This window comes from Dipodomys ordii, unplaced genomic scaffold (assembly GCF_000151885.1).
Source record: "Dipodomys ordii isolate 6190 unplaced genomic scaffold, Dord_2.0 Scaffold24, whole genome shotgun sequence".
NCBI lineage: Eukaryota > Metazoa > Chordata > Mammalia > Rodentia > Heteromyidae > Dipodomys > Dipodomys ordii.
The window spans coordinates 1,936,067-1,948,332 of NW_012267240.1; the positions used below are offsets into that span (position 1 = coordinate 1,936,067).

General features: G+C 58.9%; 1 protein-coding gene across 1 annotated transcript; it reads left to right on the forward strand.

The window, feature by feature from the left end:
- The first annotated feature begins 3,558 nt into the window (after window positions 1–3,558).
- On the forward strand, window positions 3,559–10,709 carry Agt (angiotensinogen (serpin peptidase inhibitor, clade A, member 8)). The gene is made up of 5 exons (XM_013014769.1): window positions 3,559–3,657; window positions 5,765–6,620; window positions 7,675–7,942; window positions 9,361–9,505; window positions 10,163–10,709. Exons 2-5 carry the CDS (start codon window positions 5,798–5,800, stop codon window positions 10,346–10,348), a joined length of 1,422 nt encoding a protein of 473 aa, XP_012870223.1. The 5' UTR covers window positions 3,559–3,657; window positions 5,765–5,797; the 3' UTR covers window positions 10,349–10,709.
- Window positions 10,710–12,266: the final 1,557 nt, after the last annotated feature.

Genomic DNA, 12,266 nt, shown 5'->3' on the forward strand with positions numbered 1-12,266 from the left:
GAAGACACTAATATTTGTTTTTCCACATTTCTTTTCCATGTTTTCCTGAGAAGAGGGGCTGGATGTTGAGCAAATACTATTGCCAGAACTCAGTGTGTACAAGAGATAGTGTGTTAGACCCACGGGGCACCCTCAGAGCCGTGGACTTTGCTGGGAGAAGGTGGCAGGCTCTTTCTATCCGGGCAGCCAGGCCTTGTCCAAGCCTCTGAACCCCAAGCTGGAGCATCCCTGGACTTTCTTAGCTGATGCCAAAGCAAACATGGAGTTTGCACCCATGACACGTTGGTGTGTAGGTACAAAGACATCTGCATGGAGAACCGGGTCTGGAAGAGCGTCTGCTGTCTGTGTTCACAAGCCTCACGCTGCAGTCTGGGAAATGGAAAAACAAGAACAAAAACAGCCAGTGACAATCAAAACCCAAACCCAAACCCCCCACAGAACAGAACCAGTAGCAAAGCGATGACTGACCAGCTGTGCTCAGCCTCACCCAGAGTTCCTAGTTTGGGTTTCCGCCCTTGAATGTGGTGGCGGTGTGCAGAGCTGCCCTCCGTGTTTCTCCTTCTTCCCGAGGTCAGGTGGGGTAGCCCAGGTGCAAAGGCAATTGATCTAAATTTGCCCACAGCAATCCTTTCGCCGAGTGTTTAGCGGGTGATCGTGTGCTGCGCAGTCCCAGCGGTTCCACGGTGATGCTTGCTGTGAGCTAGAGCTGTGTGGTCTCTTCACGTAGAGTCCCTGCTTCCGTTACGTGATGTCACAGGAAACAGACAATGAATCGATTCAACAGATGCCATCTGCACTGCGGTGTCTGCAAAGCCGGCTTGCAGGATGGGCTGTACCATGGTGTCTGCAAAGCCGGCTTGCAGGGTGGGCTGCACCATGGTGTCTGCAAAGCCAGCTTGCAGGATGGCCAGTGGAGGTGTGTGGGGCTGGCACCTCCACCATGGCTGTTAACCTGCGTGAATGGCACATGAGCCGTCGGCAGGCCTTTCCTGGGGTGCCGGGACCCTGGCTTTTACAGCTCACGCACTCGGGTTTCGCGCGCTCACTGCAGCTGTGGTAGCACGACGCTGACCACAGACTATATGTACCAATGAGCGGGCCGCAGGCCAGAAAAAGTTTGCTGACAGACAGACAGACAGAGGTCCACATTCAGCCGTGTCCAGTCTCGTGCGACCGATGGCTTCCTTGTTCAGGAAATCCCTCGTGTCGCAACTGCTTTGTTCCGGAAGTGTCGCTGACTGTGGACTGCAAGGCAAGGGTGTTCTGGGGGTACTCAAGGGATCACCCCTTCCTGGGGTATGCTGGGGATCACCTCTTCCGGCCCCCAGAACCTGCCAGGGGGTGAGGACTATTTCCCAGCTGGCTGGAAGCAGGCAGCACAATGCCCACAGGTGGGGGTGGGCTGGAGCACATTCTGGAGCGTGAGGAGGAGTTTCAAGGGGAGCAGGGCACTCACTCTGCCACTCACCATCAGCACGGAACCATCCAAGTCATCTGGATGCAGCACACAGGTTGGACTTCACTGGGAAAACTTGACGCTCCGCACCTCCAAACACAAACCTGACAAGACTCATGACACACAAGATGAGGTTCAGGGAGAATCACAACATTTGCAGGGAAGGGCAGGATGGAGGGAGGATGGAGGCCCCTGGCATTTCCACTCTGAGGATGAGAGAGCAATCTGGTGTCAGAGAAGCGATGGGATTCCCAAGGGAGAAAGGGAGCAGGGGATGAGAGCCAGGAAGGAGGGGAGGGGAGCAGAAGACCAGGAGCAGAGCTCAGGCTGTGGGGGACTGGGGAAGGGGAGACGGAAGCCTGTGATGCAGGGAGAGGCAGCTAGTCCTGGTAAGACTGTTGGCTTCAGCGGTGGGAAGCAGCACAAGCCAGCCCTGGAGCGGTACACACCGAACCCAGTAGGAAAGACAGTGTACGCTTGATGCATCTTGGAGAGTCACATCTTGAGAGAGCCTGTTGTTAGGACCGAGTCTGTCCAGGGATGGGGGAAGAAGGGGCAGTTCCAGTATGGGGACGCACAGGACATTTTGCCAGGTAATTGAGTATAAATTAGTCATAGGAAAGGACTGTAGGACCCCGCAGAGAATCTCAGATGGCAGGGAGTGGGCTTAGGTGAAGGTGGAAAATGATCTCCAAGCAGATGGACAGGGTAACCATGCTTGCTGGGCAGGCCTGCTCAGCCAGTGCCCGACCACCCAAGTCTCGCCTCCAGCTGGTTATTTTGAAGAGGGAGTCTCACTGATTTTTCTGCCCAGATTGGCTTTGAACTGGGATCCTCCGGACCTCAGCCTCTTGAGTCTTCAGGATGACCAGTGTGAGCCTCTGGTACCTGGCCCGTTCCCTGTTTATACAGCTGTGGCGGGTGGAGGAGTCATCTGCCTCCCATCACTTCTAAAACATAAACCTAAACCCCTGTTCTCTCAGATCACAGTCTCCTGCTGCCCAAGGCTGGCTGTGATGGTTGGTGGCTGGTCCCCACCAGGCAATGGTCGTATGGTGTCTGAGAGGACTTACAGATGGAGGTGAGCTCCAGACATGTGGTTGGAAGGAGGAGAGCTTGGCCTCACCAGAAAGTCTGCACTGGCTCACCACAGCGTCCTCCACAGCCAGGCCCAGACAGGTTGTGACACTGAGGGAAGAGTGGACAAGGGCAGCGTGGAGCATGCCCATCATGGCTGGTGCCAAGCCTGGGGACTGGGGCAGGAGGCCCCGTGGCTCACTGGGGGAAGGGTGGACAAGGACGGTATGGAGCATGCCCGTCATGACTGGTGACCAGCCTGGGAAAGGAGACCACAGTGGCCACAGTGAAGGGGGGCTGGCGGAGGTTGTGCTGGTGAAACAAGACACCCACCCACCAGAGGGCCGCGTTCAGAATCCACCGGGACCAAAGCATTTAACACATAGAGGCAGAGTCACCATGATCCACAGGACCAGTCAGCAGCGCCTCTCCTCATGACCATCCACGGAGAGGGGGACACAGATCACCTCACCTCTGCTCATCATCATCCACAGACACACAGATCACCTCACCTCTGCTCATCACCATCCACAGACACACAGATCACCTCACCTCTGCTCATCACCATCCACAGAACACAGATCACCTCACCTCTGCTCATCACCATCCACGGACACACAGATCACCTCACCTCTGCTCATCACCATCCACAGAACACAGATCACCTCACCTCTGCTCATCACCATCCCCAGGGACACAGATCACCCCACCTCTTCCTCTGTACCCTGGCAGCCCCTCTCCCAAAAGCTACCCCTGAGCTCTCGCCATCCTGCCTTGAGCCGTGGACTGCGCCTGGTCTGGGGCCTGGCTGGCTGCCCATTCCCGTCCAGCAGGGGAAGCTCGGCCGGCTCCTGTTTCAGGAACCCCAGTAAATGAGTAACTGGAGCGGTACCAGCTCATCTTTCCCATGGGCTGTCCACTGCCAGGGTTTCCTGGAAGGGTCAGTGTGAAGGTCACCTGGTCTCCATCTGTCCTGCCAAGTTGGCTGCTTGTGACCCCCAGCCTCCCCCTCAACCAGGCTGTGTACAGAGCGTCCTGGGAACAGCTCCATCTCTCACCCCTCGGGTATAAAGAGGCCCAAGCAGCCTGCCAGGGACAGTTGCCTCCGCCGGGCAGAGTGGAAGGTAAGCAGAGCCGTTCCCAGAGGGGGCGGCATGGAGAGCAGGGGCACGGGGGACAGGGCAGTGTGGAGAGAGCACCCGCAGTTGGATGAGCTGCTGCCGGGTGAGACGGGACTACAGGCAGAGGGGTGCGAGGAGTTGGGGGGGGCTGGGACCTCGTTGAGGTGAACTGCGGTTGGGGCTGATCAGGAGAGCAAAGAGCTGCCTCACCTGGACGCAGCCTCGTCTCGTGGCTGCAGCTGGCACACTTGGGGAAGCATCTACCTGTGGGTCAGCCAAGTGGAGGCTGGACCCGCGCACCCGCCCACCCTGATGATGGGTACCCTAGCCCCATTTAGAGCTGCGGAGGCACACAGGCCCCTCTGCACAGGAGGGTCAGGAGGAGGCACTGGATCTGTCGGCTCCATTTCCATACCACGTGGCTCTTCATGAGAACAGCGAACTGAGCCAGATGCGTGGATAGCAGGGAGCAGTGGTGGCAGGTCAGAGGTCAAAGGTCCTTTGGCAGTAAGTGACCAGAGCAGAAAAGAGCTCACCCTGCGCTTCAGCACCACACGCTGTGCACACCAGCAGCCGAATGCCTGGTGCACACCCAGCGACCCCTTCCCCCCCCCCCAGCCCCCAGGCTGGGCATGGGAGGCTGGCAGCCTGGTCAAGAGGAGGTTTTCTTGGCTCTTGTTCCTGGAGGTTCCAGGTCATGCTCAGATTAGGGAGCCAGTGCTTTGGCTCCTGATGGGGGTGTCAGATGAGAGCAAGGGGAAGCGTGGCAGAGCACGCTGTCCACTGTGCAGCCAGGGATGAGGAGGAAGAGAGTAGGGTCCCACAATCTCCTCAGGACCTGTGTCCTGTGACTCCGGAGCCTCCTCTCAGTCCTACCACCCCAAGGGGCCACAGCAGCCCTATGGCTTCACCAGGGCCAGGTTTCCAGTACACACACCTTTGGATTTGTCCGTCCAGCACAGGACAAGATGGCAGCCACGCATGTGGGTTGAGGCAGGGACATGTAGGTGTTGGGGTGACCTTGAGGAAATGCTGTGGAGCCAGCAGTGGCCGATGACACATGAAGAGGGGACAAGAAGGCTAATGAGCACTGTGCCAAGATAGACCATGTCATCAGACAATCAATAGGACAAAGGCCACCCACCTGGTTGAGAGGCGTGAGACAGAGCGTGTTCATGCAGCCAGTCTGGAACTTCCTTCCAGGGCCCCAGCCTGTGTGCTGGGAGGCAGGAGTTGAGCTTGAGGTTCAGACACGGAGGGCCTTGGGCTTGTCTGTCCACTCCGTCCATGGTGCAGCAGCCATTGAAAATAATCTGTTGTCAGCTTATGTGAGGGAAAGGAGGCACAGCTGCATGCCAACTCCCGGGTCACCCACCAGGGCTGAGCATCGTGGCGGCATCTACAAAGCACTGCTCTTTGGAATGGGGCAAAGACAGCCAAGCATCACAGGGAGATTTACTCTGCCTGAGCCGCCATGAAGACCACCACATCCCGGGCTGACAAGCCGTCGTCCCAGCCCAGCCCCCATGGCCAAGGTCAAGGTTAAGGCCAGGGTCAGGGCACATGGATGCATCCTCTCACTGGCCATCCTTTTTTGTCTGTGTCCCCCAGGACCCTAGCCCTTTTCTCCCTGGGCTCCTTAGCCAGCTGCGGGCGTTCCTCCGTGTCCCTAGTCTTACAGGAAGCCTAGCTGGTTTGCTATAGGGACCCATTGTACTTTAATACTTTCTCTAAAGATTCATCCCCAAAGATGGTCACATCCTGAGGCTCAGGGGTAAGTGTGACCACACAGGCTTCACACCGGGGGTAAGTGTGACCACACAGGCTTCACACCAGGAGTGTGACCACACAGGCTTCACACCAGGAGTGTGACCACACAGGCTTCAGGCCGGGGGTGAGCATGACCACACAGGCTTCAGGGCACTTGGACTGTAACTGTCCATGTTGCACCTGGCTTCCAGATGCTCCCTAAGGAGCTCTGAGCCCAGTGCTTCTTGCGTTGGACACAGGGCCGTTCCTGGGCTTCCAGGAGGCTGAGGGGGCAGGTCAGGCTGGAGGTCACCTGATGATTATTACATAACTGTCACTGTTCACGAAATTTCGTTCCAGGGTACCAAGAAGTGAGCCAAGCCCCTGATCGGAGATGGCACCTGCCACCAGAAGTCTGAAGGCCATCACCCTGTTCCTCCTCGCCTGGACTGGCCTGGTGGCTGGGGACCGGATTTACGTGCACCCCTTCCACTTCCTCTTCTACAGCAAGAGCAGCTGCGACCAGCTGAAGTCGAGTGCGGAGACGGCCGCAGAGCCCACCTTCACACCCGCACCAATCCAGGCCAAGACCCCTCCCCTGAATGAGGCACACCTGCGCGACCAGCTGCTGATGGCTGCTGGGAAGCTGGAGGCCGAGGAGAAGCTTCGGGCTGCGGAGGTCGGGATGATGGCCAACTTCATGGGCTTCCGCATGTACAAGATGCTGAGCGAGGTGGGAGGCACCTCCCACGGGGCTGTCCTGTCCCCGACGGCTCTCTTCGGCACCCTGGCCTCTTTCTACCTGGGCTCCACTGACCCCACGGCCAGCCAGCTGCAGGCCTTCCTGGGCGTCCCGGGCAAGGACCAGGACTGCACCTCCCGGCTGGACGGGCACAAGGTCCTCTCCGCCCTGCAGGCCATCCAAGGCCTGCTGGTGGCCCAGGGGGAGGCCGGTGGCCAGGCACGCCTGCTGCTGTCCACTGTGGTGGGCCTGTTCATGGCCCCCGGGCTACAGCTGAAGCAGCCATTTGTGAAGGGTCTGGCTCCTTTTGCCCCTGTGGTACTCCCACGCTCCCTGGACTTGTCCAGCCCACATGTGGCTGCTGAGAAGATTCGTCAGTTCATGCAAGCCGTGACAGGGTGGAAGATGAACGGGCTCCCGGCAGGGGTCAGTGCAGACAGCACAATGCTGTTCAACACCTATGTCCACTTCCAAGGTGAGCCGTGCCCTCTGGTCAGTCTTGGCCCCAGCCTGCGCAGAAGGAGGCATCTGTCCTGGGTTTCAAGGTGGCCTGGGAGGAGTCTGTCTGAGCCTGGGGCTGGGCTGGGCTGGACCTGGGGCTGAACCTGGGGCCAGGGCTGGGCAGCTATGCACAGAACCTGGAGTCTTCCCTCTTGGAGGAGGGTCTCCTACCCACCCACTGCCCTGCTGTGTGCATCCCGGGCACTGCCTTCATTGGACCCTCTGATCCATGGAGATAGGGGGAGTGAGCATGGAGTAAGTGGCTGGTGTGGCCTTACCTCTTCTGCCTCAGTTTCCACCCAGAGGGACCTTGCTCCTTTCTGCCATTCATCTGTCCACCTGTGAGTGTAGCCAACGGAGCAGAGGGGAGCTTTAGGTCCTCTTAGCAATGGCGTCCTTTTAAATGACCCAGGACAATTGAGTGTGTGTCAGTGGCCGAGGCCAGAGGCAACGGTCCCAGGACGCCCTACACCCACAACTCAACATCCCCTGAACTCTGGTGGCCCTCACAGGTCCTATGACATCATGGGGGAATTGCTCAACCGACAGGGCTGTGGGCTGACATCAGGAGGGTGGTGGGCTCGGGGCTAGCTGCCTGCTTCTGATCCCAGAAGCCTTCTGAGGGCCAGCGGCACCGTAGAGGGGCAGCTTGGCGGGCAGCAGTGTGCTGGGGGCAGCCGTGTGCTGCTGGCAGCTGGGCGCCAGGTATGGTTTAAAAGCTGTCGGTGAGGGAGTCAAACCAGCATGGCCCAGTAGCTTATTTAAAGGAGAGATAAACACTAGGAAAAGCAGCGACAGCAAAGGCCTGTGGAGAACGTGGGGTTGACAGAGCTCCACGCCACCCAGGGCCGAGGGCAGCTGGTCTCACATGTGAGACTTGTGGATCACTCAGTCAGGTATTCAGGAGGAAGGTCTGTGAACACTGGGGAGTCTGTGTGATGTGGGGGGCTGGGGAATAGGCCCTCGGCACTGGCCTGTCCCCAGCTGCTGCCTGCTGGGCACTGACTGCGGGTCTCTGTCTCCGCCAGGGAGGCTGAAGGGGTTCTCCCTGCTGGCCGAGCCCCAGGAGTTCCGGGTGGACAACAGCACACGGGTGTCAGTCCACATGCTGTCCGGCTCTGGCACCTTCCAGCACTGGCATGACCCCCAGAACAACCTCTCCATGACGAGTGTGCCCCTGGGTGAGAATGCATCCCTGCTGCTCCTCAAGCCCGGCTGCGCCTCCGAGCTGGACAGGGTACAGGCCCTTGCTTTCCACCAGGACCTCTTCATCTGGATGAAGAATGCATCTCCCAGGTAGGCACCTGAGAGGGGGTGGAGGGGGCCTTCACCCAGGGTCGAGAGGGCAAGATGGCAGCAGGCTGGCCAGGGACTGGGCGGCCCATGGACACCCAGCCTTCCACAGAGCTGGGTCTCGTGGGGGAAGCTGCAGGTGGGGCCCAGCCCTCTCCGAGAGCCCTCTGATGCACACCGCACACCCAGGGCATCTTGGTCCTGGAGGAATCGGACTCCTCTGAGTCCTGGGGGCTTTTAATTGGAAACTGACTGATGTCCGGGGCTGGGGCAGACAGCGGGGCTTGCTTCTAGCTGTGACAGAAGCAAAGCCATTTCCTCCATACACGCTGACTTGGACTTGGGCAGCAGTCCAGACAATCGGCTCAGAAAGCTCCCCCTGGATGGCACAAAGGGACATGGGCAAGCCCTCATATTGACTCTGGCTTTTCAAAGTGTGTGTGCATGAGTGCATGTGTGTGTGTGAATAATCATAAACATAGAGTTTGCCACCATAACTACTTTCTCCTTGTGATGCTGGGGTGGAACCCGGCACCCATGTGCTGGCTGTGTCCACCGGGGCCCCCCTCCCACTCCTGTTTTGGGGTGAGCGTGCAGAGGCCCTGCCATCACCATGCGCTGCAGCTATCACCACCCATCTCCAGAACATTCCCTTCCTGCAGAGCTGGGACGGGCCCCTGGTAGCTCTGACATCCAGCCCCCAGACAGAAAGCAGCCTCAGAGTCTTAGGTTTACCTGGTGATCCACACACCCTTTTGCTGTTCCCTCGGCTGAATCACACTCTCCCTGGCCACCATTTGTCTCCCATGGTCCCATGGTGCCTCTCAGCTAGTGTGACCAGGGTGGCCATGGACATGGCTTAGATTCTCTCTCAGGCTGGTGGTGTCCGGGACCCCCGTACAGCTCTGGGTGAGGGCGTGGACTGGCTGTTGTCCAGCACCACCTCCCCTGCAGCGCAGCCCAGCCAGAGGCCCGCAGCAGCCAGTGCCACACAGGCTGTTCTAGACAGCACTACTGCTTTTAGCCTCCACTGCAGCCAGACCCCTGGCTCCCAGCCCTCAGCCCCTCAGTCTTCCCAGCCCCCAGCCACCCAGTCCCCCAGTCCTCCCCAGCCCCTCAACCTCACAGCCCCTCCTTCAGTTCTCCAGTCCCCTACCCCCCCAGCCTTCCAGCCCCTCCGTCAGTCCTCCCGGCCTCCTGGCTGGGGACAAAGGCAAACTGCCGGCATAATCACCAAGGTCTGCACCTTCAGTCTTCATGTCCACCAAAACACTAACAAGCCGAAGGTGTCATTGCTTTGCTGCAGGGCACATGCCCTGGCTGAGTGAGGCCTGGGGCAGCCCCATCTGGGGGACAGGAGTGGGGAGGACAGGACAGGCCTGCTTATGATGTGCTGAGACCTCCAACTGTTCTGTCCCCAGGACCCTCCACCTGACCCTGCCCCAGCTGGAGCTGCGAGGAGCCTATGATCTGCAGGCCCTGCTGGCTCAGGCCAAGCTGCCCACCCTGCTGGGCGCCCAGGCAGCCTTGGGCAGGATCAGTGACAGCGGCGTCAGAGTGGGAGAGGTTGGTGCTCACTCCGGCTAGATCCACAGGGAGGGGACGGTGAATGCTGGGAGGATGTGGGTGGCTCCCGCAGGGCCGGAGGGAGAGAGCAGGGATGTGGGAGCCAGTGTTTTCTGCAGGGTCAGTGAGGGGCAGTGAAGGACAGTGAGGATCAGTAAAGGTCATTGAGGGCCAGTGAGAGACAGCAGCATCTAGCAGCTCTGCTCTGCCCCTTTGTGCATCAGGCTTTGTGTCTGGTGCTGCCCGGCCTGGCCTAGTGCTGGGTCTTCCCTACACGCATAGGGCTGGAACCAGGAGGGCGGGGGTCCTTCTCCTGATAGCACCACTGTTGGTGAGGTACTCAGCGCCAGACACTGTCCTAGCTCAGGGACAGAGAACCTGGAGGCACACCCGATGCCACTCCAGACACTGCTAGTGCCAGGGTAAGGCGTGGGTCTGCTGCGTTAATGCCGCAACTCCTGGTAGGCCAATGGGAGCCCTGCTGGGATGGCACCGATGCAGGTGGAGATGGGTGTGGGGTGCATTGGGTGGGCACTGGCGTGGGCCTGGGTGCTGGTCTTTGGCGTGTGCAGTGCACCTCCCTGGGGACAGCACAGGTGTGGATGCACAGGCATCCTGCCCCTCCTCGTGCCCTGCAAACTACGTCCCATTTTGCAGGTTCTGAACAGTGTTCTCTTCGAGCTCAAAGCCGACGAGGGAGAGCAGCCCACTGAGTCTGCCCCACAGTCAGAAATGACGGAGGCCCTGGAGGTGACCTTAAACAGCCCGTTCCTGTTCGCCATCCATGAGCGAGATTCTGGGGCGCTGCACTTCCTGGGCCGCGTGGACAATCCCCGAGCATAGCCTGAGATCTGGCAGCAAGGGGGGCGGGGCGCACATCGAGGGCTTGGGCCGGGCTGTGGAGACTGGGGCCAGCAATGTAAAGCAATGGGGTAGGCAGCCATGGTTACCACTAGCATCCTCCTGGCCTCCTGACCAGCGCTGGCTGGCGAGTGGCCGTCTCTCCTTGGTTACCAGTGGGAGAGCGAGCGGCAGGAGGCATTGGTTTGCTTGGAGTGGGGTGGGAGCTGGGAGCTGGCACTTGCACAAGCCTGCTGCTCTGCGAGGTGTGAACAGACCGACTTGTTTGTGAAGCCAGGAGGCATTCCCTTTTTAACCAAGAGCAGACATGAGGTTTTAAAATTAAAATACATGTTGTTCCCTTGCCTTGGCTCTGAGTACTTCGCCGGAGTGTGAGACTGTGCCCTTCGTGTGGTCCCACATCTCCCTCGGGTCTCTTTCGCACAATGCCCCTCACTTTTGAAAAATGGTTACAAAAGCACCAGGGTCTAAATTTACGCTTGACTGTGATATTGTGGCTGGTTATCCTTTGTGTTCTTAACAAGTGCCTTGCAAGAGGAAGCCAGAAATGGCTAAGCAACGGAAGAGACATGCGCAGTTGAGCTGCCAGATGGTACAAAGCGTCCTGAGGTTCTTGGTGGAAAACCCAGCCAAGCTGGTCACACAGGGAGGTGTGGGTGTGCTGCCCTTTTGGATGTTTCCACCGTGTGTGGGAGAGGTGGTGGTGGTGGTGGGGGCTGGGCCAGGTCTCTGGGCTTAGACCCAAAGCTTCCAGGTCTGGAGCTGGGGCACCGGCAGGCAAAGTGCTGGACAGGTGCTGGTTACTCACATACACACACAAGACAGCATGGTTCTGCCACAGCATTTGCTTAAAATGGAGCAAAGCCCTGTTTCATGAAATGGAGCCACTCTGGGAAAGGTGCAGCCTGAAAACTGTGTAATGCAGAGCCATTCTCGCAGGGTGCCACCTGCTGCCCTCACAGGCTACCCTGAGTACTCCACAGAGGCTACTAGCTAGGGCGTCCACTCTGGCCTCCCTCCCGGACCCCTCCATGGCTACCTTGCCACCCAGTGTACTCAGATCACCAACAGAGCACCCCATGGCCCCTCCCAGGCTTCTCACCCGGTCCTGGAGTGTCCATGACTTCACAGGCCGCCCTGCACGCTGGTCTCAACACTTCAGGAGCAGATCTAAGTGCTGCTGCTGCCTGCTTTAGTGAGCACTGCTGAGCAGGGGCTGGTGGGAGGGGCCAGGGAAGTGCTAGGGGCTCTGCTGGCTGCCCCTAGGACAGGGCTGGCACCATCCATGCTGGCCAGCGGGGGTGACAGGGCCCTCTGGCCCCAGCAGGTTTCTCCCTGCCAGCTTGCACCTGGGCTCACCATAGCTGGCTGCCCAGACCCGGGCCTCCCCAGTGGGCAAAGGAGCCCTCCAATGGACTCGCTCGCAGAGACACTGCTCCCAACCCACAGCACACTACAGCCAGGCTCTGCTTTGTGTCATGGCTACTGTGAAACAAGAGTCCTGCTGCCCACCAAGTGTGCCATTGGCTGGACTGGTCGGGACCCAGTGCCATGCTGCTTGGGGTCCTGCAGCTCCCCAGCTGACTTGGCAGGTGCCAAGTCTCTTAGGATAGCTGAAGCACCAGGACCAGAATGTGCCCGACTCTCCGCTCAAGTGAGGGTAGGGACCTAGGCAGGCTAGGTTCCCAGGAGCTCCCAGGCCAGTGTCTGCACAGAAAGGCTGAGGCCTGGGAGAACATGCTAACACTGGGGACTTGCTTTATTAAAAGGAGCTCAAAGCCAGCCCTGGCAGGGGCTATAGCCACAGGCAGTCAGGATCCATGTTAGTCTATGTCACCAACTAGAAGCAGTTCCTTTCCTTTTGATCATGGGTCTTGAACTCTGGATGTAGGTGCTGTCC